The sequence below is a fragment of the Nycticebus coucang genome, chromosome 13, assembly GCF_027406575.1.
Source record: "Nycticebus coucang isolate mNycCou1 chromosome 13, mNycCou1.pri, whole genome shotgun sequence".
NCBI lineage: Eukaryota > Metazoa > Chordata > Mammalia > Primates > Lorisidae > Nycticebus > Nycticebus coucang.
The window spans coordinates 38,637,340-38,662,053 of record NC_069792.1 but is presented as its reverse complement, the minus strand read 5'-3'; the positions used below and the strand labels follow the sequence as shown (position 1 = coordinate 38,662,053).

The window sequence follows — 24,714 nt, the reverse complement described above, 5'->3', positions numbered from 1 at the left end:
ACTGTTTAGACCATTATCATTGGCATGTTAGGTAAGATCTTTTGGCCATTTATCAATTTATTGCCTACTAGTTTTAAAACCACCTTTTTTTGGCCCTTGCTTTGCAGTAGTAGAGCTGTGTTCTGTGGACATTTCTCCATTGCAGTTGGTACAATGTTAGGGTCTGCCAGTAGAGGGCACCAGAGGGAAACTGCTAGGCATAGAAGAGGAAGAGCACGCTTCTTTTTCAGGTTTCTATGTGCTTTCCTTGCTCTCCTGCACAGGTGCTGGCCCCTTATCAGGACTCAGGGGCAATCACCAGCAGGAGGTTACCTATTCACCACCTCCAGTCCACCCTCATCCCAACAAGCTTCTCCTTCATCCGGCAGGCTGCGCCCCACCCTCTCCACTGAGATCTGAATCTCAGCCCTGGGGAGAGAGGCTCTTCGGTATGTTCCTTCCATGGGCCCTCTCTCTCAGCCACACAGATAGTAGTTGCTTCATACATTTTCTATTCCAGTAGTTTTTCGAAGTCTCTTACCTTTTTACAGTATTTCGCCACCTTTCGCTAGTCAATAATGCTTCATATTAAATTTTCACTGTTAAAATTGCTGGTGTGACTTTTGTCCTTAGTTTCCTGACTGCACCCTGACTGGCACAACACAATTTAGGCATTTTTATATTTCATATGTTTGAGAATGACCATATGTGACATATAGTCAAAGGATATAGACTGTCCATTTATAAATGAATTTTTTTGTAGCTCATGTAGTCCACATTTTTATTATGATTTAACTTATTGAGTTATAATGATTTTTCTAAAGTTTTTCTCCAATGGTAAATATATCAACTGTACAAGATGCATATTTACTAGTTTGTAAAAATGCTTGAGAGTGATATCAAAAGGGATGATACTAATTTATAGTAATCATGTTAACAGTTAACCTTTACTGAATGCTTGCATTTATCAGCAACTGTTCTAAGTTTTTACATATATCAAATTATTCATCTTAAAAGTCCTATTGATTAATATTAATATGATTTTGACTTTATAAAGGACAGAGCCAAGGCATCAATTTTACCAATTAAAGTCCAGGGCATAAACCACATTGTCTATGGTTTACCAGATATTCATGTGAGAAATACTTAGGTGTTTTTGTCAATTGCAAGCTCAATAGAAGTCATGAAGGTGATACAATGCTACAAAGCTAATGAAACTTTAGTTAGCATTAAATGAAATATACTGTCTGTAAAAAAGGGGTTGTAATTCCATTGGATTTTCAACTTTGAGATATTGTTAGAAGTATTTAATTTAGGTGTATGTGCCAGTCCAGTTTTAGAAAGATTTTGAATGCGCACAGATGAAGGGAATTAGGTGGCAAAAAGTCTCACAAAATGATCCTCTATAAAAAGTGGTTGGATTAATAAGGATGTTTGGTCTAAGGAAGAAAGGCTTTGAGAAAGAAGGTAGCTAACTGTTCAAATATTTGAAAGCCTCTGGTGTGAAGGAGGAATTGAATTTTCTCATTTTGGCTCCTGAAGACAGAACCAGTGCTAAAGGGTAGTAATTACAGGGAAGACTTTTACTGCTAAATATAACAAAGAAATAGAATCATGAGTTCCAAGTACCTTGTGCTTCTAATAGGTGGGGAAAGAACAGAATCGTAAAATGGAAAATACCATAACCAAGCATGGCATGACCTAATATGACACACGTGTGCCACCAGAAAAGCCTGAAAACTATTAGGGGTTTGGTAGAGAAGAGAATTAATGATTACACAGTTCAGGGATATCTTCCACACTGAAATTTCATGATCTTACTAAAATCAAGTTATATTGTTAAAATATACCATGTAGATAATGACAGAGAAGTTTTGGAAAGCTGGTGATCTGAATTTGGCTCCCTTTTCCTTAGTACCAGTTCCACTTCATCCAAATTGATGTTGGCTCAAAGAAATGAAAATTGCACTTCCATATTATCTAGGAAGCAATAAAAAGAATACTTTTCTCAAAACCTATGGGACACAGTGACAACTTGACGGAGAAGTTAAGCTGCAGGTGCTTTCATTCCTAAAGAAGAAAGATGAAAAAGAAAAGAACTCAGTTCTAATCTCATTAGAAAAAGAATAACCCAGTAAGTGAAAATATGTCAAAGAGGAAATTAGTATCAGGTACACATCTGAAAATCTATCAATATAACCTGGTGCAAAAATAAATTAAATGTGTATTTGTAAGTAGTTGCTAGAGATGCATTTGATAAAATTTGAGGCCTTTCTTATAATATATTTCAAAGTAAAATACTAATAAGAAAAGTACTTAAATACAATAGACTAGTATGCCATAAACAAGCAGGGAATATTATGTTAGCAAAAAAGGTTAAAAAAATTTAAAATTGGAAGGATACCTATTATTGCCATTATTAAAAAATATCTTGAAGAGTTTTGCAAATCCTTATGTACTAAACTCTGTCATTCCCTAATGCACACTTACTTGATTTTTTTTTTTTGCAGTTTTTGGCCAGGGCTGGGTTTGAACCAGCTACCTCTGGTATATGGGGCCAGTGCCCTACTCCTTTGAGCCACAGGCACCGCCCCCTTACTTGATTTTTTGAATTGTTTACTTTCTGCAAACATTATAACCTTCCTGTAAAAATATGGCTTATTGTTGTGGTTTTTATTTTTCCCACTGATTAATATGCCAATTATTTTCCCTAAATTTTGCATTTGTAGGAGAGATAGTGTCTTTAATATTACTAAGAAGTTTTTAAAAAAATATTCTCTTGTCTGTTTTACCAGATAAATTTTATAAATGTCATTTTTTCCCACCACTATCATTTTCCACCATAGTCATTTTAAACAAATTACTTTATCCCTTTCATAAAGTTCCTAGTCAAAGAACGTGACTAAATAATTGTTAAACATATATTTAAAATATAAATATTGATGCTTAAGATGCTGGTATCCAGGATAGACAAAACCAGGAGAGTAGCTACCTTTATAGAATTTTCTCTTGGTTTAGTACATGGTATACCATGTTTTCTGCCAATGTCTTCTAGTTACATTCACAAATGAAAAATGACAGAACTGAACATAGAATTTTTGTGTTGCAATCTTTTCCCTCAAAACTTCTCAATGCCTTTACAATAGTATACGTTACAGAGAAAACAGAGTCCAATGGTATTTTTTTATCTTAAGCTTGGCCCTTTCTTTGCACGGATGAGTATAGATTGCTTCACATTTCAAATTTTTAAAACCTCATTTAAAACAATTATTTTACATTTTATTATTAACTCTTTCATGTTCTGTACAATTGTTCTCTTTGGCAATGCCTGTTATTTACAGATTATACTCAGTGATGTTTCATTCTTTTCTTTGTTCTTATTGTTGTGACTTTAATTTTCCTCTATTTTGCTCATGGAATATTTGTCAAGTTTCTCCTCACTATAAAAAATTACTGAGTGTCCCCTCCCCTTTACTATCAAGTCTCCATTTAGTGTTTCAAATGAGATATATTTGATGAGGCTTGTATTAAAGAGCTAACTGATCGGTTGATTTTCTAAATAAGTTTCTTCTTATCAGGTACTTTCCTTCTGAGCATTATTGAGCTAAGCAAACAGACATATTCTGTAGGAAAAAAATCTTATTAGTAGAATTCTCTTTGAGCTCTTAGAATATTGCTGTTTGCTTGTGTTATACTGTGCAATGATCATACTTTCTTCATGTACAAATTGTTATTTTCTTGCACTTACAATGCTTGCTTTTTCATTCTTCCTAGAGCTCTCCATTGTTCTGTCATAATCCTGACTGTTTTTCTCTAGGTCTGCTACAAAGCTACCATCCTGGTGCCTCTCTTCTCTGGCCACCCTGGGACTTGCTTCTCTTTTATGTTAGAGCTGCCCTCCTCCTCCTTTTTCTTCCTTCTTTTTTTTTTGGTGGTTAATTCAATGATTTTAGTGAAACAAATTTCAGATTTCTTAGAAAAGGTCTGTGAATTCTTATTAGTATTTGTGACTTTGCAAAATTTGTAACTCCCAAATCAATACTCATGGGGCTCTTTTGGTCAGTTGGACACATGCATGGCAAAAATGGAGTGGGAAAAATTCTGAGCCACTGGATGAATCTGTTCTCACCTGGGGTTGAACAAGGTGGCATTCTGGGTCCTTGTTTCAGCTCTCATACTGTAAATAAGTGTCCTGTGATACACGCAGTGCCATGTTTTTACATTTTTATGCTTTGTCTTGGTGATTTTGCTGTTTAAAATGCTCCCCACATACAGTGCTGAAGTGCTGTCTAGTGTTCCTAAGCACAAGAAGGCTGTGATGGTCCTTCTAAAGAAAGTACATGTGTCAGAAAACCTTTCAGGCAGGAATCACAGTGGTGCTGGCTGTGAATTAATGTTAATGCATCAATAATACATATTAAGTGAGGAACCTTTAAACAGAAACACACACATAGCAAGTTTAGGTATTGATTGCTTGGCAATAATGTTGTGACCAGAGGCTCAGAGGCATCTAACCCTACTATTTCCCTTAGGTGAAATGGTTCAGTATTTGCTAATCAGTGTTTGCACAGACTTTCTAGAATCTAACTACTTTAAAAATAACAAGAATCAACTGTATCTTTTTCCATCTTCATACTTGATTGGTAGTGTGTTTGGCTTGGTTAATGGTCTGGACTTTCATGATGGAATAATTTTCCTTCAAAAATTTGAAGGTGTTATTCCACTGTCTGCAGGTTTCTAATCTTGATGGGATTTAACTCTGCTACTTGGATGTTTAAGGCCTTCTTACCTATTGTAAACTGTCTTGGGGCATCTTTCATTTATGGTGCGGAGCACTTTTCTATTTGAAAACTCGTTTCTTTCAATTTCAGAATATTTTCTTATATTATTTGATAATGTTGTCTTTTTCAGTTTTCTCTTTGAGAAACCACTTTTAGCTTGATATTGAACTCCTAGAGTGAGGCTCTAATTATTTTTAAGTCTTTACTATTTTCCATCTCTTTGTCTTTTTGGTCTTTTAAATTCATATTTCAAACTTTTACTGAATTTTTATTTCTGCTATAATACTTTTATTTTCTAAAATTCTTTTTGTGTTCTGTTTTTAACAATATTTTTTAATACAGATGCAGTATATAAGGATTGTCCAGAAAGTATCCAACCATGTAAAATGAAAAAAACAGTATTAACAGTGGCTGGAGACTTTCCAGGCAGCCCTTGTATTTTCCTATTTCTAGAGCTATTAATTAGGGACTTAATTTGTTTTGTTTTCTTAGTTGAGTTTAATTTTATGCTCCCTATATTGTCTCTGTTTCTGTGGAGTTCCTGGAGTTTCTCTTTCATATTAGAGTATTTCCTCAGATGTCTGGTGGTTTTTTTATTAGATGATCATATTTCAGAGCGAGACACCAAAAACCTGCAAGGAAGCCTTGTGAGTGTGTGTGTGTGAGAGAGAGGGTGGGGGGGGGAGAGAACACACACAGGGCTTGCTGACAGGTGAAATTAATCAAAGTGTGATAAAGCAGAGTCCTAACAATTCACTGGGATTATCTAATGTCAGTATCTAATGACAAATTTTCTCATAGAGAGTAAACTGCTAGTTCTAAAATGAAGAGAAGTCTCATCCTGGTCTAATATTGAAAAATAATGGCATTTTGGGTTATTCTATTTTTTCATATGCCATTAAGATAGTGGCAATTTTTTTTTTCTCAAATGCAAAGCAAGAGGACAGATCAGGGTCTTAGGAAAATAACCCAATATCAGCAAATATTTAACATTTGTTTATTTATTTTCATTCTAATTGTGAGATCTATCATAAAGCAAAAAGAGCTTCTTTTTGAAGACACACATTTTTCAAAATCAAGAAGAAAGAGAAAGAAGAAATAAAAGAAGTAGTAGGGGATGAGGTGAAGGAGAAGGAGAGAAAAGGAAGAGAAAGGAAAAGAGACAGAAAAGAAAAGGAAAGGAGGAAGAAGGGGGAGAAAAACAGCGTGAGGAGGAAGGCAAGAGGCATCAGAGAGGAGGCAGAACAGCCGACCAAGATGCAAATCGCCAGTTCTTCTCAGAAAGAAGGAAAAGTTTTAGATGGAAAACAACAACAACAACAACAACAACAACAAAAAAAACATAGCCTAGATGTAATTTTGAGAGGAAAGTGCTAGAACCTCCTGGAGATTCCAGAGGAAGAAGTTGTGGAGCAGAAGCAGCAGCAGCAAGATTTTGGCTGAGATCAGCCCACAAGGAAGTTGGAACACCATGGAAGGGATAGGTGGGGACTTGCTGCTTCTGCCCTCACACCTCTGGCAGGCTGCAGGTTCCTGAACTGTTGGAGAGCTTTTCTAACTTCATGAGCTCCAAAGCTGCTGCTGCTTCTTTTTTTTTTAGACAATTTATTTTATCGCCTTTGGTAGAGTGCCGTGGTGTCATAGCTCACTGCAACCTCAAACTCTTGGGCTCAAGCGATTCTCTTGCCTCAGCCTCCCAAGTATCTGAGATACAGGTGCCCGCCTCAACGCCCAGCTACTTTTACAGATCGGATCTCGCTCTGGCTCAGGCTGGTCTGGAACTTGTGAGCTCAGGCTATCCAGGGTGCCTCGGCCTCCCAGAGTGCTGGGATTACAGGCGTGAGCCACTTGGGCTCAGCAGTTGCTGCCACTTCTCCTGAATAGAGCACCAGGCTTCCAGCCCCCTGAGGGTGGCTCCCCTACACCACAAAACAAGCTGAGGAAGTGAGGCCTACCATACTGTTTTCTACTCATTGTGTGGCTCTGTCCTCCCCATGGAGTTTCAGCCCTTTGGTTTCCTTGTCACTGGTCCCCACACAAATATTTCCTAACATCTGCCCAGACCGTGGTGGCCACAGGGGTCCTGTGGGTCCCGTGGGAACTTGTGATCCTAGCACTTGGACATTCAGGGTGGGCTTTCTTCAGGGAGGGGAGGGATGCAGCAGGCTGGGGGACTGTTGGAACAAAGGGGACCAGAGTGCCAGCTCTCATCCGTCAGACTGTTCCCCTGTTCCTCCCCTGCCCCGCCCAGCTTCTGATGCAGCCTTGGCAGCTCCGCTGTGAGCTGGGACAGGGGTCTCAAGGGACGACGACTGAGCTGGAAGTCTCAGGAACAGCCGCTTGCCCTTAGCTGGTGCGCCCACCACAGAAAGGCTTCCGGAGAGAGCAGCGCTCTAGCCTTTCCTCATACAGACCTGCAGCAGAACAAGGGGCTCTCACAGTCTGGGCCCCCTGCCTTCCAGCTCACCCTGGTGCTGCCCTCGGGCTGCTTCAGTAGAGCAAGGCGTGCCCTCAGTGAAGGGACGTTAACCTGCTGGAGCACTCCACGGGCAACCTGGGACCGCGCACTTTTCTGTGGCATGTTCAGGGATAGGTTTGGGGGATCAGATGACAGGTAGGTACAGGTACAGAGGTACTAATAATCTTGGCAGATGAGGGAACCAACATAGGCAGAATTAAAAGGACTCTGTCCTGCAGGTCTGAGCCACAGCACACTAACGGGGCGCCCCAACCACAACAGGCAAGCTGAGCTTTCCATCCAGAGCGCGACCTGGGCAGGGCAGCTCCAGCCTGTGGTGCCTTTGTTGTTGAGGAGGCTAGTTTGGGCTGCTGCATGTGGCCAGACACTGGAAGGGGATTTGCATCTGTGGGCTAAGGGGAAAGGGGGAGTTATTTTTATCTTCTTTAGCAGATTAGAGTTCCCAAGCAATGTGATGTATTATAGATACCGTCTTATTTGTCTTGTCTCTTTATTAGATTATAACCTTCTTGAAGGCAAAGATGGAGTCTTACTAAGGCTTCCCAACTTACTGTGGTGAAGAATTAGGTTCTTATTTTTTATTTTAACAATTTCCTGTCCATCACAGTGTGATAATTTTGTACAAAATTATATACTTAGATGTCACAGCAGTATCAAAACGCTATAAAAGGTACTTTTATAGTAAAAGTATAGTACTTAACTCTTTTCTATACCTATGTCTTCATAAAATGGTAAAAAAACAAACAAAAAAACAGCTCACAGATTGGCACTTGTTTTATTGAATCCACTGTCAGAATCACCAGTTTAACTCATCTTTGCTTCTTGCTTGGCAGCTACCAATTTGACCTAAACAAAATTTTGTACTGAATAAATATTATCTAAATATAAATGAACTGATATTTAAAAATAACAAGATTCTGAAAATGAAAAAAAAAAGATTCTGAAAATGAAGTCTCAATTTGAATGAAATTGCATTGTAACATCCATTGTTTTTAATTTGTAATTTGGAGGTTTAACTGTTAGGCAATTAACAGTGCTCTCAGAAATAATGTGAATTGCAGAATTTTTAAAACATTTGATATTTAAGTCTAAATAATTTTGGTACCACTGTTCATACGACATTGTCAAAGATAAATCTCTAAATATTTTACTAAATTCTTCAGCAAGGATATTTATTTGGTGTTGTGATATTTGAAATGTGGTAGGAAAGCTCAATAATCATGGTAATTGGAAACTATCTCTGCCTAGTAGGCTAGTTTAGAATAGCAGCTGACATAACATTTTGCACATACACTTGCCCTTCAAATAATGAATTGATGCACTTAATAAAATTGGGCCGCTGTTCCTCCCATAAAGGGCAGCAAATCTATCAAATCCTTTCTTAAGGGCTTCAAGACCAAACCTGGCAACTTAAAAAAATTAGAAATGGATACTTTGATTTATTTGGCATCCCCCTAATCTCTGCCTTTCTGGCCTTACATGGGAATTTGGAGTACTTAGCCTGCCATAGGCCTACTGAGATTAATGTGGATAATCAAAGATGTGTGATTTATAGGACATATCTTTGAAATAACTTTTCTAGAGAGTTTTACTTTTAAAAAGACTTTCAAGATTTTTAGTATCCAATTGGGCTATCACCTATACTTCATTGAAATACCACCTGCATGATGTGATAATGTAGCCAGTATCTGGAAGAAATGTCTCATCAAGTGTTTCATCTTTTATATGCTTTTTATTGAAGCTGAGGGAAACTGTAGTTGAGGGTTGCCTACCTTTGCATCAAACCACAGTCACATTATTTTACTTTGAGGTTGAATGTGGCCTGCAGCTTCTAATGGTACATTTTGAGTGTGATTTAGTAAAATTTTTACCAAGGAAATAATGAGATTTCTAAGAACATGAAACATTTAAGGCTTGACTTTTCATTTTAGTATCTACCTTAGCTGGCAAGCTAAAATATAGCCACTTGATATATATATATTTTTTAACTGATAAGCCCTTAAAGTGTAAGTGATGCCTGGCATGTCCTAAAAGTTGGCAGCTATCAATTATACTGTGATAACTGATTTATTCCACAAGGTTAAAGAGAAAATCCCTTTGATTCAAAAAGTATTTCTGTACTTTGAAAATGTCATTAGAAGTGTTGAAAAGGTCACAATTTAAGATTGATGAACTAAAGATCAGTCATTCCTGGCTGAACAAACAGAATGTAATTGGGAAGTGAGGCTTTAAAAGTTTTGCTAGCACTTTCATAACGCAAATCTGAGATTCTAAAAGCAATAAATAACTCTTTATGTACATAATTATTTTCCTGAATAATTATGGTTATTATTTAGACATTTGTGATGATTGAAGTGCACAGGAAACTCAAAAGACAGCATGAAGTGTTAGGATGCATGAAATTGCCAGATTTTTAAGCAAAAGCCCTATACTGGGCTCCATTCCGAAATGACTACCAATACTCTGATTGTCTTTATGAAGATTTCATCATGCTTCTGGATCTCAGCTTTCTGGTATTAAAGGAATGATGATATTTATTTAATCTGTGTGAGAATCAGCAAGGATTCATTGAATAAGACAAAGTGAAGGATAATCAATACTTTGAACCACCTAAGTAGAATGCTGTTTATACTGCCAGGAAATTATTTATATAATCAAATATGATTCAAGTGGAAATTAACTTTCAGTATATTTTATGGAGTTAAAAAGAAGGAAATATATTCTCTTCAAGCAACCTTAATTAGTTTACTTTGAGATGAATTGAGGGAGTCAAATGAATAAAATCAAAAGAATTTATTTTGCATTCTTATTTCTAGTGAGTGAGCGTTTTCAGGAGTGATTTTTTTTTTTTTAAATTTCAGATTAAAATGAGGATACCAATGATTAGGTTACATTGCTTGCATTTGTCAAGTCCAGGTTGTAGTGGAGCCCTTTACCCAGGGGTGTACTGTATACCCTTATGCTGTGCCCATTTGGTGAGAGCTTACCAATCTCTCCCCTCTCCTTTATCTCTTCTCCCCTCTTCCCTACTTGAATTTAATTGTGTTTGTATTTCATGTGAGCATGTAGTACTAAAAGTAGACTTTCTATTTGATCCCACAATCCTATACTAGGTATCTACCTAGATGAAAAATAAATTATTTTCCATAAGGACATATGCACTAGAATGTTTATTGCAGCTCAGTTCACAATTGCCAAGATGTGGAATTAACCTCCACGCCCATGTATACATGAATGGATTAATAAACTGTGACATGTGTAGAACATGAAATATTATTCATCCATAAAAAGAGATGGTGACTTTACATCTTTTGTGTTAACCTGGATGGAGTTGAAGTATATTCTCCTTAGTAAAGTTCACAACATAGGAAAAGCAAATATCCAATGTTAGATACTATTATTAAACCTATACAAAAACAAGTTCAGGACTGATTTTAAAAGAATATTGGAATTATTTTAAAATAAATCAACAGTGTTCTCTGGGTAGTATTTCTATGTATGAGAATAAATAATTTTAACCACCATTTCTGTTTTATTCACATATACGCTAAAAAATACATCTTTTATCATCAGACTGTATGATTACCTTTCCTTGAAAACAGTGGCTGGTAACAATAAGAACACTGGTACTTGCATGAGTCAATATACCTCTCAAAGCTTTGTTTTAAATTTGATTCCATAACATTACTTAAGATCATCTCTTCTCATGGATGAGATCTAGATGCATGCCAGGTTTACATATTCTTTTTTTTTTTTTTTTTTGAGACAGAGTCTCACTATGTCACTCTTTGGTAGAATGCTGTGGTGTCACAGCTCACAGCAACCTCAAACTCTTGGGCTTAAGTGGATTCTCTTGCCTCAGCCTCCCAAGTTGCTGGGACTATAGGCACACACCACAATACCCAGCTATTTTTTTGTTTTTTGTTGTCATTGGTTGTTTAGCAGGCCTGGGCTGGGTTCTGACCCACCAGCTGTGGTGCATGTGGCCCGTACCTTAACCACTGAGCTACGGGCACCGAGCCTACATATTCCTTTTATTATGTGGAGCTATTTGATGTCTATAAATTAGTTTGGCTTATTTAGAATTGTGTGATATAAAGTGGTCATAAATCCTCCATTGATTTTAACTTTAAAAGAGAGTGAAAGACTTTCCTTTTTAAAGTATTTAAATAGTGGGGATTATTACAAACTAAAAGCTTAAAGAGTACAGTTGGATTTTTTAGTCAGTATTATTTAAGTTAAAATTTTAACAATATTTTGTATTAAATACATAGCCTATGTGATTTGCCATTAGGTTGGGTAATTTTTTTTTTTTTTTTTGTTTTTTTGAGACAGAGTCTCACTCTGTGCCTTGGGTAGAGTGCTGTGGCATCATACTTCACAGCAACCTCAAAGTCTTGGGCTCAAGGGATCTTCTTGCCTTAGCCTCCAAAGTAGCTAGGGCTATAGGTGTGAATAAGTTTAATAATTATATGGTCCTCTTTTTTTTTCTCTCTCTCTCTATAATTATAGATCAATTTTTAAATGCCTTATTCTATTAGGATAAAAGATCTCATCCAACATTTTTTGAGGGGAAAGTTGTCTATAATGTATAATTATACCAATTTTCAAAGTAAAACGAATATGAATTGTGACATTTGGCTTAATGTGACACTTTATTATATGAACAAATTAGATAGTAGTAGAAGTGCTGATAATATTATTTTTGAAATATCATCAGCTATAAAGTACTGCACCAATGCTTTCTTTATAAGCAGAACTTAAATAAATCTATTTAATGATCCTATGCATTTTCTTCCCTCTATGTAACACTACATTCCTGCCTGCTATAATCTGCAATTACTTCCTTTTCCCTGAGGAGAACATTTCACCAAAGAAATAAAAGCCGTTTCAGTCACAATCAGCCCCTCCGTTTCCTAAGACACTTTTTTTTTTTTTTAATTGTAAGGACTGAGGAAGGTTCTTTTTGATGACTGTACTGTATTTTATTATTGAAGAGTAATGAGTTCTTCCTTTTTAAAAATGCATCCCGGAGCCCATGCATTCAAGATACCACTGTCAAAACATGCACATACATGATTGATTACCCAATTTATTGGTGATATTGTATATGCCATCATAGTGCAGTTTAAATGATTTTGACAAGTACAGAAGAGTGTCATTGGCAGGTGCAGAAATAAATGATGGGTTTAAGCTTTCAAATGTTTTTACAACATTTCACTGAGTGGCAGGTTGATAAATTAAAATTACAATTGTAGCATCAGGCCTAAAAGCACAGCTGCTTTAGATTACAAAAATAGTGCATGGAAACTGTGTGTACTCTCCAGAGAAGTAGCCTAGAGGGTGTTGAGAAAAAATGTAGCAAGTACGGTTGCTAAAGAAATCATTAATTTTGTGGTAGCACTGTCTGAAACTAATAAAACAAAAAATAGATTTTTAGAAGAAAATTGGCTTTATTCCCTTATCCCCTTTTCCCTGGAGATGTAGACAAAATTGAAACCACATCATGAAAAGACAGGCATTGAATTGGCCATTAGTAATTCCATGATGTCAGATGGGCTGATTTAAAGCTTAGGGACAGTTTCCGGTTAACCTTCCCTTAGTTTCAACATTGCCCCTAGATTTTAGCTTGTCATACTTTCACTATGATCCCACCAAATCAAGGCGATAAACTTCTCAGACATCACTCAATTATTCACTGACTCTGATAGTCTTAAAGGAAAGAAAAGGATATTTCATCAGGTATTTCCTTTACATCCGTAGTTCATTCTATTTAAGTCCTGCATCTTTTCAAGTCATGCCTAAACTACCTCGATAGCTTTCTAACTGGCTCTACTATGACCTCATTTGGGGTAATGTCATTCTCCAGTTAAAAACAAAACAGACGCTCAAGCAAATAGACGTACATCATCCAGTGACCCTACTTCATCAGTAGAATGGTCAGTAAGTTCACCAGTAAGAGTAGAATAATTTCTCAATACACACTCTCCCTTACCTTGACAATCTTCCTTGTGTTTTTCCTGGACTTCCAAGCTTGCTGGACTGGGATGTCTGACACGCTCCTGGTAGTGGCCTCTCTCTGCTGTTGCTCATTCAATTCTTTTCCCCAGAAATGCCATTTTAATAGCTCTCTATTAAATGCTTACCTCACCTTGAGGATAAACTTAAATCTTAGTTTTGTCTTGAAAATTTTCCTGACAATCCGGCCAATTTCTTTAACCTTTCAATTACTAAATTAAGACAACCTCTTCTTAATTGCTAAATGATTGGAAGACAGCAATGACTTGACAGAATTCAAGTAATTTTCCTTTTGTTTAATGCTCTGCTACCGACCATCCCTAAGTTAGTATGGCTTTCTCTGTTTCATGCTCCTGTTATTGAAGTTTTTAATATGGTACCCCCGTAGTTTATATCAATCTATATCCATTCTTGAAATGTCTTCCTGTCTTAACGCTGCTATTTTAATTTCATCTTGTCTATCTTCCTCGAAGAGCTCATCCAATAAGGTTCCTTCACTCCTGTGCTAATTTCACTCTCTTTTAAAGTTAAAATTCAATTCCATTACCATCTTTCTAAAATATTTAGGCCTTTGGATTCAATTTGTCAACATTTCTGCGATTCAGTAGAACTTACCTCTTTAGAAAAGATTTCTAATTTAATTGTTGCATGTAATATTAATAAGTGGTCTTTATTCAGCATTTTACTATGTATTGCATATTGTTCTAAGCACTTGAAGCTTATTTGTAATAGTCATAAGAATTAATTACTACTTTAGTTGAGAAATGGAAGCTCAGGAAAGTTAAACAAATTGCCCAAGACACCTAGTTAGGAAGTGACAGAATAGGATTCAGACTAAGAAAATCAAATTATGGAATTTAGATGTTTAAAGCAGGAGGCCAATAGTATAGCACCTTTTACTAAACACAAGGTCTCCTACAAAACCTGAATAAAAGTAAAACAGAATAACTCTTTAACTTAGTAAGAATGCCAAAGTTTAATCATGTTTTCATAATAGTGGGAGTATGCTGAAGATTCAAATTCAGTTTCTTGACTGCAAAGGAAAGGGGGAAAACATCCCCCTAAGAAAATGACTTCATGAAATACTGCTGGTAGTAATTATGAGGGTCAGTTTTAGATGTTGGGCAGGCTTTACTGTCCTGACAGTGTTCATGCCCTCTTATTTGGACTTAGCAGAATAGATCCTGCACGTATCAAGGGATTGAAGGGATCCAGGCTTGGCTGGGCCATGATCAGCTCATCATAGAATCAGTGCCTCAATAGAGATAAATATAATAATTCTGGAACTTGTATTCTTAATGTAATATTGAAAATCTCCCAATAAAATTGGGAAATAATATATTCAGAAATATGAGGTTGGACAATAAAGTTCATGAACTCATTCTAGCAAAAGTGCTACATATCATATTGTTGAATATTGTGGTCATCTTCAAGGCACTCTCCCCTTGGAACCTATGCACTGACCCCAGTGCCTAATCCACCTTTAAAAGCAATTTTGAAACTATTTTTCTGGAATGGCCATCAGAGCTGTTGTCATATGAGGTCTGATAATGAAGCTTGTGAATTCATCCTATTAAAAGTGCTACATGTCTTATTGTTTGATATCACTACATTTACCAGATGGCCAAGGGGAGCACCTCAAAGGTGACCAGAGTGATATTCAGTAATGAAGTATGCAGCACTTTTTCTAGGATGAGTACCTGAACTTAATTGTCTGATCTCATGTATCAATATAATTTTTAAATTGTTCTGAGTTATTTAAACTATTCTGATACAGTGAAAAACATCTGAAAAAATTTTACCAGTGTAATAATCATCCTCATAATAAAGTTATTCATGAAATGAGCTCAACTAAAAAACCAGAATAAGTCAAAGTTTCAATTTCAAAATATAATTGATTAATATTCAAGTCATCTTTTAAGAAGGCTAACTTCATGCTGAAGAGGTAAGAAGAAATAGTTCACATGAATATTTTCCTCTGGTGACTTGAGTGCATTTTAAAATCGTCTCAGTGTTTGCAAGGTATCAACAGTCGGTCCTATACTTGGATTGTACTGTTATGTCCTTCACCATGAGAAGCTCGAACTTCACATGAAAGATTTTTGTTTTCCTCTGATCTATATTTTTCATTAAAAAGCTATAAAAATCTTTTTTCAAGGCAAGACTGCTTTTAAACTAAGATTTATATCTGAGAATCTTAATTGAGATGATCACGCTGTTCACTTTTCTAAATGCAAACTTGATACCTGTTTGCCTCCAACTTATTTCCCAAATCAGAATCTATTTGATGCCACATAAAAGGAAGCATTTGCCAGCAGTTTTATTAATTGCTCTAAAACGCTGATTAAAATATCAACCATTTAGTACATATTGAGCACCGAAGCTGAAAACTCCAAATTCAAAAAAGACTTTGTTTAATATTTACTTTTGTTAGGTGGGTGATATGGGCAAGGATTTTAGTATTTAAATTTATTTTGTGAGTGTATTTTATTTATAATAATATAAACATGTTTAACATTATATATTTATAATAAACTTAAATATATTTAATAAATATATTCTATTATGCATTTATATACAATGTATTTATAATAATTTGAAGTAGAAAATTAATTATTGATATTTGATAAAAAGATTTATTAAATAATTAATATTTAAATATATTAATTAATATTTTAAAATTAAAAGTGCAATGCAATCTCACCTTAGGCCTAAGACGGTATCAGAATTAATTTTTACGCACCTTAGCATAGGCAGCATGGCAACTTTGGTGGCACATGTGCTGGGGTTATTGCATCTATTGTAGTCTCTGATGGGTGATCTCCAAGACAGATCTTGTCTCTACCATATGCATTCAAAGCAGGAAAGGACTATGAGAAGCTACATTTTAAAGATTATCTGAACAGATTCTAAAAATGGTCAATGTCTATAAGAACAACTTGTGTATGTGTGTATGAAGATGATGGAGGAGGATGGAAGCGGCGTGTAGACAACGGCCCCCAAATCTGGCAAGTAGCTTTGGGAAACATTGTATCTATTGATCTTCACTGGGTGACCAGATCCAGACTCTAGGATGGGTCTTCATGCCTCACCCCAGACACATTACAAAGAAACTATATGAAGTGAGGCAAAAAGAAGCAATGCAGTTCCTTTATTAATCACTTCCTGGTGTGTGTGCAGAAAAGATCTTATGTCAATGTACGGTTGAAGACCAGAGAGATCTGAGATTTTGCTCAACTTCCTTTCATTATTCCTTGATCTTTCTCAGCAAGCAAATTAATTTCCTGTGTGTAAATTTCTTTGACAGTTTTTCCTCATTCATTGCTAGATTCAGGTTGAGTTTATGTTGTGATACTTTAAAATTTTATTTTCAAATTAGTGTAGCACATTATTCCAGGGAAGAATCTGGCTCCCTAATTTATACTGAGACATGCTCACTAAAAATGTGTCAATATTTATATTTTTAAAATTTAAATGACAGTGAGTAGTGTTCATCATTAAATTCTGAAACAATATCTGTACTCATCTTGCTTGATGGCTCATTTCATCGCAATTTTAATTTTTTTCCCCATTATAAAACCTTTTTTTGGTTTTCACATGTAATTCAAAGCACTCCCTATAAAAACAAAGCATTATTCTTTGAACCATTTTCAAGTTCTCTGAGTCGAGAGCATTACCCATGATTATACCTTCCATAACAGCAATAATAGCTCCTACTTATGCACAATTCCTGTGTGCAGAACAGTGGCAAATGCTTGAGCAAAATTATCTCATTTGATCTCCACTTCATAAGTAAGAACCTGAAGCTTGGGAGTTTCAGTAATTGCCTAAACTAATACAGCTAACTTGTAAGTGTCAGAGTCTGTGGGGGTGAAAGCAACTCTTAGAAGTACATGTTAACAAATGCTTTAAGACACTGGCAGGTAGTGGGCTGCAGTATGCGGGGTTTATCTGTGATTTATTCATGAATATAATTCAAATATTTTTTACTGAGCATAGAATTAAACTTAATGCGAGTAAGGTATGCAGGAGACAAACTCAATGTTATATACTCATGTGTTAACTGACTATGCATTCATTTCCTTGGCATATGTTTATGGATTAAAAGTCACAAACTTGAATAATGATTCTTACGCGAGACTGCCTAGGGCTTGGTGGGCTAATATGTGTTCGTTACTTCACTTCCACACCACCCTTTTACTGAGCAGGGCAGGAGAGCGAGTCATACATACTTTTGGACAATTTTATTTAAAATCATTTTATGAAAGGGGAATGGAAAAATTCAGCTATAAATTAAACTATCCATTCAGCAGAACCATTTGGGTGTCATGTTTCGCCCCACTTTATGTTTAAGACATATATAAAGGATAGCAATATGTTATTAGTTCCCTGCCAATTTTCCCTCTTTGAACATTTGCTGAGTTATTCATCATTCTTTCTTGGAAAGTTTTTCTCAGGGCTCTCATACTGAGAGCTAAACTCCTGATAAGTTTTGACCAAAGATTACTCAGGCTCTGCCCTTGTAAAACAGAGGTATGCATTAAAAAATGGATTTCACCTCAGAGTAGTCAGGAGAACAAAGAAGGTTGCAGAGAAACTGTGGGAAGTGAGGCATGAAGAGATGTTAGTTCAGCCCCCTTGACTTGAGGGCAGATATATATGCATTCAAAATAAAAGATTTCTTTGGGTTTAGAGATTTTTAACAATAGGAGCTGGTGATCAGTGTAGGAGAAAAGCAAGCTTTAACTAATTTTTTTGGACCAGACCAACTTGACCTTTCATTTTTCATGAAGTCTTCCAATAAATGCATATACCCCATTTTCTCTTCCACCTTTCCTAACAATTATTTTGCTTTCCATGATTGAAATGACTTTCTGAAATGCTTTCATGAGGAATAGGGAACTATGTTGTTCAGTGAGTAATAGAAATATTAAAGGAACACAAAAAATAATAAAAGAAAATTGATCTGATCTTCTAAAAATCTAGCCTCATCCCATGTTTCTGGTCATTAAGCATGAGTATTGTGGCTGCCTATATGTGATTTTTTTTCCTCGTCATATATAGCATGATTTTCTCTAAGTTAGAGATCACATCTTCCAACGTTTTTTTTTAACACTTTACATCAACCTTAATACCAAACGTGTAAAAGCTCCTTCATAAGTAATTTAAAAATATTCGTAAAAGAAAAAAAAATATTCGTAAAAGGATTATTTGATAGATCACAATCAATACTGTTCAAACAATACTGTTTGTTATTCAAACAATACTGTTTGTTATTAATTAGGTATAAATGCATGAAAAGAATACATGTATATTCTTGTGAACAATATATTCTTCTTAGGACATGTACCGTGACTCAGAAGAATACCATTGGGGGAGGCAAACATTAGTCTCACCTACATGTGCCTCAGACTTCCTCAGCTTTGTGTGTGAAGCAGCAGTGTGAGTGAATTGTAGAAATAAAATTGAAATGAGAGAGAATAAGAGATAAATATAGAGTGTGAAGACAGATTTAGAGAAGCAGGTGAAGAGGCACTCAGTGGAGTAGATTGAAAAGAAATAGAGTACAAAAACTAGTAGACAGACTATAAATAGTGAATTTATGCCTTTAGAGGAACTTTCAAGACCAAGCTGAGCATTTTTTTTCATGACAAGAAAATGGATAATCATTGTGTACCTGGTTTAACTGTTATGGAAGACATAGGATTTCACATATATTCATTAGCTGAATTTCTGAGGTCACAATACAGCCTAGGGATCACTTATTTAAGTCCTTATAAAACATAGATAGCAATCTTGCATGCAATGATATTGCTATTATTTTGAATATGGAGTTAAAAGACTGAAAATGCCATTTCAGAAACCCTTTTCACTGTGAATTAAAAATTAATATTTAAATTATTTGGACATACTCACCCAACAGACAGGAAAGGCTCCTTTGATTCAAGTCTATGAAAAAACATGAATATTTTATTTTAACATGACAATTTACTGTACAATCATAAATTGCTTTCACATGAACCTGAAAGAATTATTATCCTGGTTTGGATGCATAATTTAGCATCAGTAAAAAGCTATAAATCAGTAGTACTAATTGATTTATTTTTTTTCTTTTTTTCTGAAGGTTTCAGAAAGACTTTGGAGTGTACAGGACATATTCACTCACCCTGCCCCCAGTGGTTCATACAGCCGGTCTGACTTGCTAGTTAGTTGTCCCCTTTTCTTACTACTTTGCTCAACACTGCAACAATCTCCTTCTAAATGCTGAATAGAAGACTTAAGGGAAGAATTCAAAGTTTTCAAAATGATGCTGAGTAGAGAGTTCTAACTGATGTTCTAGAGATCAAGAGTTTGCAAACTGTGCCTGTAGGACAAACCCTGGTCACCATCTGACTGTATAACCTCATGCTAAGAAAGGCTTTCATATTTTTAAATGACTGGAACATATCAAAAAAAGAGCACTATTTGTGACACATTAAAATTATATGAAATTCAAATTTCATTGTTCATAAATAGAGCTTCTTGGAACACAGCCATGTCACTTCATTTGCTAATCATTCAAGGTTACTTGTGTGCTACAACAAGTTGAGTATTGGTGGCAGAGAATGTATGTCCACAATCCAGAATATTTACTATAGGTCCTCAACAGAAAAAGTGTGCCAATAATTGAGATATAATTATCCTGTTGGAAGAAACTGGAAACAATCTCTCAAAATAGGCATTCTTTGCTTTTAATATGTAAAAAGAAATCCTCCCTTTTTAGAAATTTGAAATAATATAAATTTTTTCTCTTTATCACCACCGCATTTAACCCTATTGAGATACGTTCTAAGTACTGTTTTCTTGTCACCATATTTCTTGACAATTTACATAACCATAAGATGGTACTCAAACTTTCAGGCTCTTCACAAACATGCCTACAACCAGTTTTCCATATTATTCCTTATCATTTCTCCTAAAAAACCCGTAGTGCCCAACCTTTTTTGCATCAGGGACCAGTTTCAAGGAAGACAATTTTTCTGTGGACTGGAGCTGGTGGGGATGGTTTTGGGATAATTCAAGCATATTATATTTATTGTTCACTTTATTTATATTATTACAATGTAATATATAATGAAATAATTACACAACTCACCAGAATACAGAGTAAGTGGGAGCCCTGAGCTTGTTCTCCTGAATAGACAGCCCCCAGCACTGGCGTCACTGCCTCAGCTCCACCTCAGGTCATCAGGCGTTAGATTCTCATAAGGAGCAGCAACCTAGATCCCTGGCATGCATGGTCTACTGTAGGGTTTGTGCTGCTAGTAGAATCTAATGCTGCCACTGATCTGGCCAGGATGCGGAGCTCTGGTGGTGATGTAAGCAATGGGAAAATGAATAGAAAGCAATGGGAAGTGGCTATAAATACAAGTGAAGCTCAACTCTCTTGCCTGCCGCTAATCTGCTGTGTGTCCAGTTCCCAACAGACCATGGACCAGTCTGGGGCCTGGGAATGGGGGATCTCAGCACTAAACACTTCATTCCAGGAGAATTATTTATTTCATGCAGATATATCTGGTTTAGCTTTGTTTTTGTGGATTTGAGTGTTCTATTTCTATACCAGAATACTATCTTTCCTTTTTTCCTTCCTTTGTATGATCTATTTATCTTTTAAATTTATCTCAGTCTAACTCCTTCTTAAAGCCAACCCTGACACATTCATGTTACAGGGATAATTTTGTCTCTAAGCTAATCCTTATTACCTTCATCCCTATTGCATATTATCAGAAAAATAGTCTCCAATTAAAAGCAAACTTAGTGTGTTATTAAAACTGGTCAGAGCATTAACCCTATTTAGACGAGAGACTCTCAAATTTCTGTGTTAAGCTTCCTTGGAGGTTCAGATGGGAGGCTGTTGCTGATGCTCCCTGAACTGAGCATCATTGCTCACTGATCCCTGTAAATCACAGAAGTCAAGTCCAAGATGCCAGGAGTATCTAGCATCCTCTGTAGTGGAGAAGAGCAGAAAATCTTGGTGGGGAGCTACCCCAGGCCATCCTCTCATGTCTCTCATCCTCAAAACGAAGATATACTGCAGAGGAAAGTGATAACTGGTCCACATGGAATGTTGCTGTATTTTGTAACCAATTGCTCAGTCATGGTTCATTATATCAGGTCAGCTTCCCTAGCCTTGAGATGATTCAGATTCTGAATAACCTCATTTTTCTCAATTATATAGTGAGCATCATGGCTAATTCAAGAGGCTGTTGGGAAGAGTATGAGATTAAGTATTTTGAGCATCTAGTGTAGAGTAGAGCCTGATGGTTACACCTGTGCTGAAGACGGGTAGTTAACTCTAAAGGTTGAGACTGCTTAACTGTACAAAAAGCTCATATTAGTAACTTTAGTCCTGTAAAGTGAAAAAAACATGTAAAAGAAGAACACTACTGGCACAAATATGCCTTGGGGAAAATCACTTGTCAATTTAACAGATGATCACATTGAGATGATCCTAGAGAAAACTTTCCCGAGATACTTTTTATAAGGTAATTGTTTCTTAAAGACAGGGCTTGATTTTATCCTTCCTAATATTTACTTTTCATGTGAAATAGGTACAAAATTGAGTGATACTTCATTCAAGACCCTTAGAATTATGAATAGAAAATGATAAACCATACCCTCAAGAAAAATAAGATGTGAGGGAGATAAAATAGAACATAAGATGAAGATCAGTATTTGGAGCTAAAGCAATTGTCATGCTTTGCATTTAACAAAAACTAAACTAGGGAGGCAGAGCATGATGGCGGACAGGATGGATGTGTAGCCCACCTCTCCCAAGCCATCAGGTGAGAGGAAAGGGGGTCTGGACCTTCCCCGTGTGTGGATTATTGGTGTGGATGGACAGCTGGAGATGCTCAGCAAACTGGCAGATTGCTATATATGAGGGGTAATTTCAAACCACAGACTCTGTTGTAGAGATTCTTTCCTGCTTGGCTGTGCCAGACAGCAGGCCCCTCCCTTACAGAGGACAGCAGCTTGTAAATGCTGACAAAACCCAATTGATGAATATTTATTCCTGAACTGAGGGAGGCATCCGAAAGGAGAGCCACTCAAAACCACGGGGAGCTGGGCAACCTGTTGGACAATTGAAGGGAAGGGATCCCCCCGGGAAACAGACATTTTGAACTACCCAAAAGGGCGGGCACCTTCTCCTAGTCCAGGATTGAATAGACCCAGAGCATTCCTGCTGGAGAAAGTTGGAGGGGGTTGGCGTTCAGGCTGCACTGCGAACTATTGGGTCCTGATCCAAAAGGGAAACTCTGAACCATAAAACTCAGAGTAAGGTCCCTGAGCACTCCAGCCACGGGAACCGGCTACAGGCGCTTCAGCCGCAGGAACAGCTACAGCGCTAAAGCTGCGGACCCACCAGCACCCTCCCCCATAGCCGATTGCAGTTGCCCGTTTGCTGGAGAACCTGGGAGCAGAGTGGAAAGATTTAAGAAGCGTGGGCTCCTGCACTGAGTGGGAAGTTCGGTCTCAAGTGCTGTCTGGAGCAGAACAGCCAAGGTTACAAAATAGGTGACAAACTTTTACAGAAATTCCAAAATGGCGATCAGTTGTGGAAGGTGGTTACCATGGTAACAGTATAAACTGTGAATCAGGTATGAGCCTGGGAACCACTCACAGCGACACCTGGTGTCCAGAAGGTATATTGCAGTATAAATATATTCCTACGAAAGTTGATCCCTACATCATACAAATAGATGTATATATGTATATTTCTACATACAAGAATAATATTTTTGTAGTTGGTGCCTTTTTTCTTCTTCTTTTTTTTTTGGTTTTGTTCTGTTTTTTTCCTCACGATTTTCTTGGAGGAGCTTTTGTTAATTTTTTATTATTACTTTTTATATAGATATATTTTTTATTTCTATTTTTTCTAATTTTAATTTTTCCTTTCTTCCCTTTAAACTTTTCTATGAACACCACGTTTTTCTGTTTCTTTTTTTTTTCAATTATTTTATGATTATCATTATTTGTATTGCAGTTGTTTTTATGTTGCTGCTGGCATGGGTGTTGTCTGTATGTCTATGTGTCTCCATCTGTTTCTGTATCTATGGGCTCGTGTGTCTTGTAGCCTTTGTATATGTTTATTTGCTCATTTGCTCTCAATGAGCTTGGTGTTATGACCTGCAATTCTGAGCTCCCAGCACTCCCCTCCAATCTCACTCTGAAGTCTGGAGGCCTGCCTCCCAGGAGTCCAGATTCCTGGGTGATTTCTCGAGAGGTGCAGACAGGACCTGGACTGCAGTTGGACAGTGCTGATTCTGCAGCACAGGAGTGAGGAGACGACGGTCAGCTAAGAGGGAATCACGCTGGAGTGGCGGTGCCCCAAGGAGCAGAGCAGCAGCTGTCTTTAGCAATAACAAAGCTCACCCCCAGATATCCTGTAGCCACTCCTCCTGTCTCCCTGGGCAACCAGATGAGGCGGGGCATCCTCTCAGACAGCAACCACCATGGAACAGACCTGGGACTGAAACACAGGCCCCATGAGTAAAGGGTTTGCCTGAGGCGGTACTGGCCTGGGTGGAACATGGGGACTAGAAAATGCACCCGTGGAGCCGGGAAACTCCCAGGGTGAGGCTGATCCAGAGGACCACTTTACTGAGCCTAGATGCACCCAGCCCTCAAGGGATCATCAACCTATAGACAAAGGAGGCCAAAAGGCTATAGCTGACAACTAATCATGCTGCAAATACAAACCTGTAGGAGTAAAGACAGGGCCCGAGGCACAGGTTCTGGGAACTCAAATCAGCCACTCCTCTGCAGAGGAATTTAGAAGGGTCAGAAACAAATTCCCACAGGGTTGTTGATTCAGCCAGTAACATAAACTAAGGGTTGGGCTGGAACAGAATGAACACTCCCAGCCTCCAGCAAGTCCCCGAGGCTGACAGGCCTCACCACCCCCTGCTGGACAGAGGCAGAGAGCAGCGGCCTGGATGAGCAGATACAGACCTCCCTGTGATTTAGGCAGGTGCAAACCTCTGGAGTATCTGCTCACTGCAGACAACTGACTGGGTTACAGCCCTGCAGGGCGTAGCAGCGACTGGGTGTGACAGATCTACAAGGTGGGGGAGGAGGCACCAACCTACCAAGACTGATCTATTTGCTGGGTGGCTCCTCCTGACTCCACACAGCATTGGAGCAAGCCATATCAGAGCAGTCACCAGACCCCTGTGATCCAATTCCCAGAGACATCTTAAACTCTCCCACCTGAGACAGGTGCTGACTGAGACAATTGATTTGGACATTTTGAACTGAGCCAATCGCCTGGGGACTATCCAGGGGGTGCCCTGGGTGTGTGGTTGTAGGAAGGTTTGATTTTCCTTTTCCAATTGTTGCCTGTGGTGGGTGGGGTGACTTAATTGCTGGTATTTCTCCACAGCTGAGACTTCAACCCAGAGTAACTGTTTCACT

General features: G+C 37.4%; 1 protein-coding gene across 15 annotated transcripts in view; it reads right to left on the bottom strand.

Moving 5' to 3' along the window:
- The window catches only part of RALYL (RALY RNA binding protein like), a 958,719-nt gene that overhangs the window by 133,114 nt on the left and 800,891 nt on the right, over positions 1–24,714 (bottom strand). For 9 of the 15 annotated variants that reach the window (XM_053559029.1, XM_053559028.1, XM_053559027.1 and 6 more), the window contains one exon: positions 19,174–19,206. The exons of the other annotated variants lie outside the window; for them this stretch is intronic. In XM_053559029.1, coding sequence (XP_053415004.1) covers positions 19,174–19,206 — 33 coding nt within the window. The remainder of the gene's footprint in view (positions 1–19,173; positions 19,207–24,714) is intronic. 15 annotated transcript variants of the gene reach the window in all.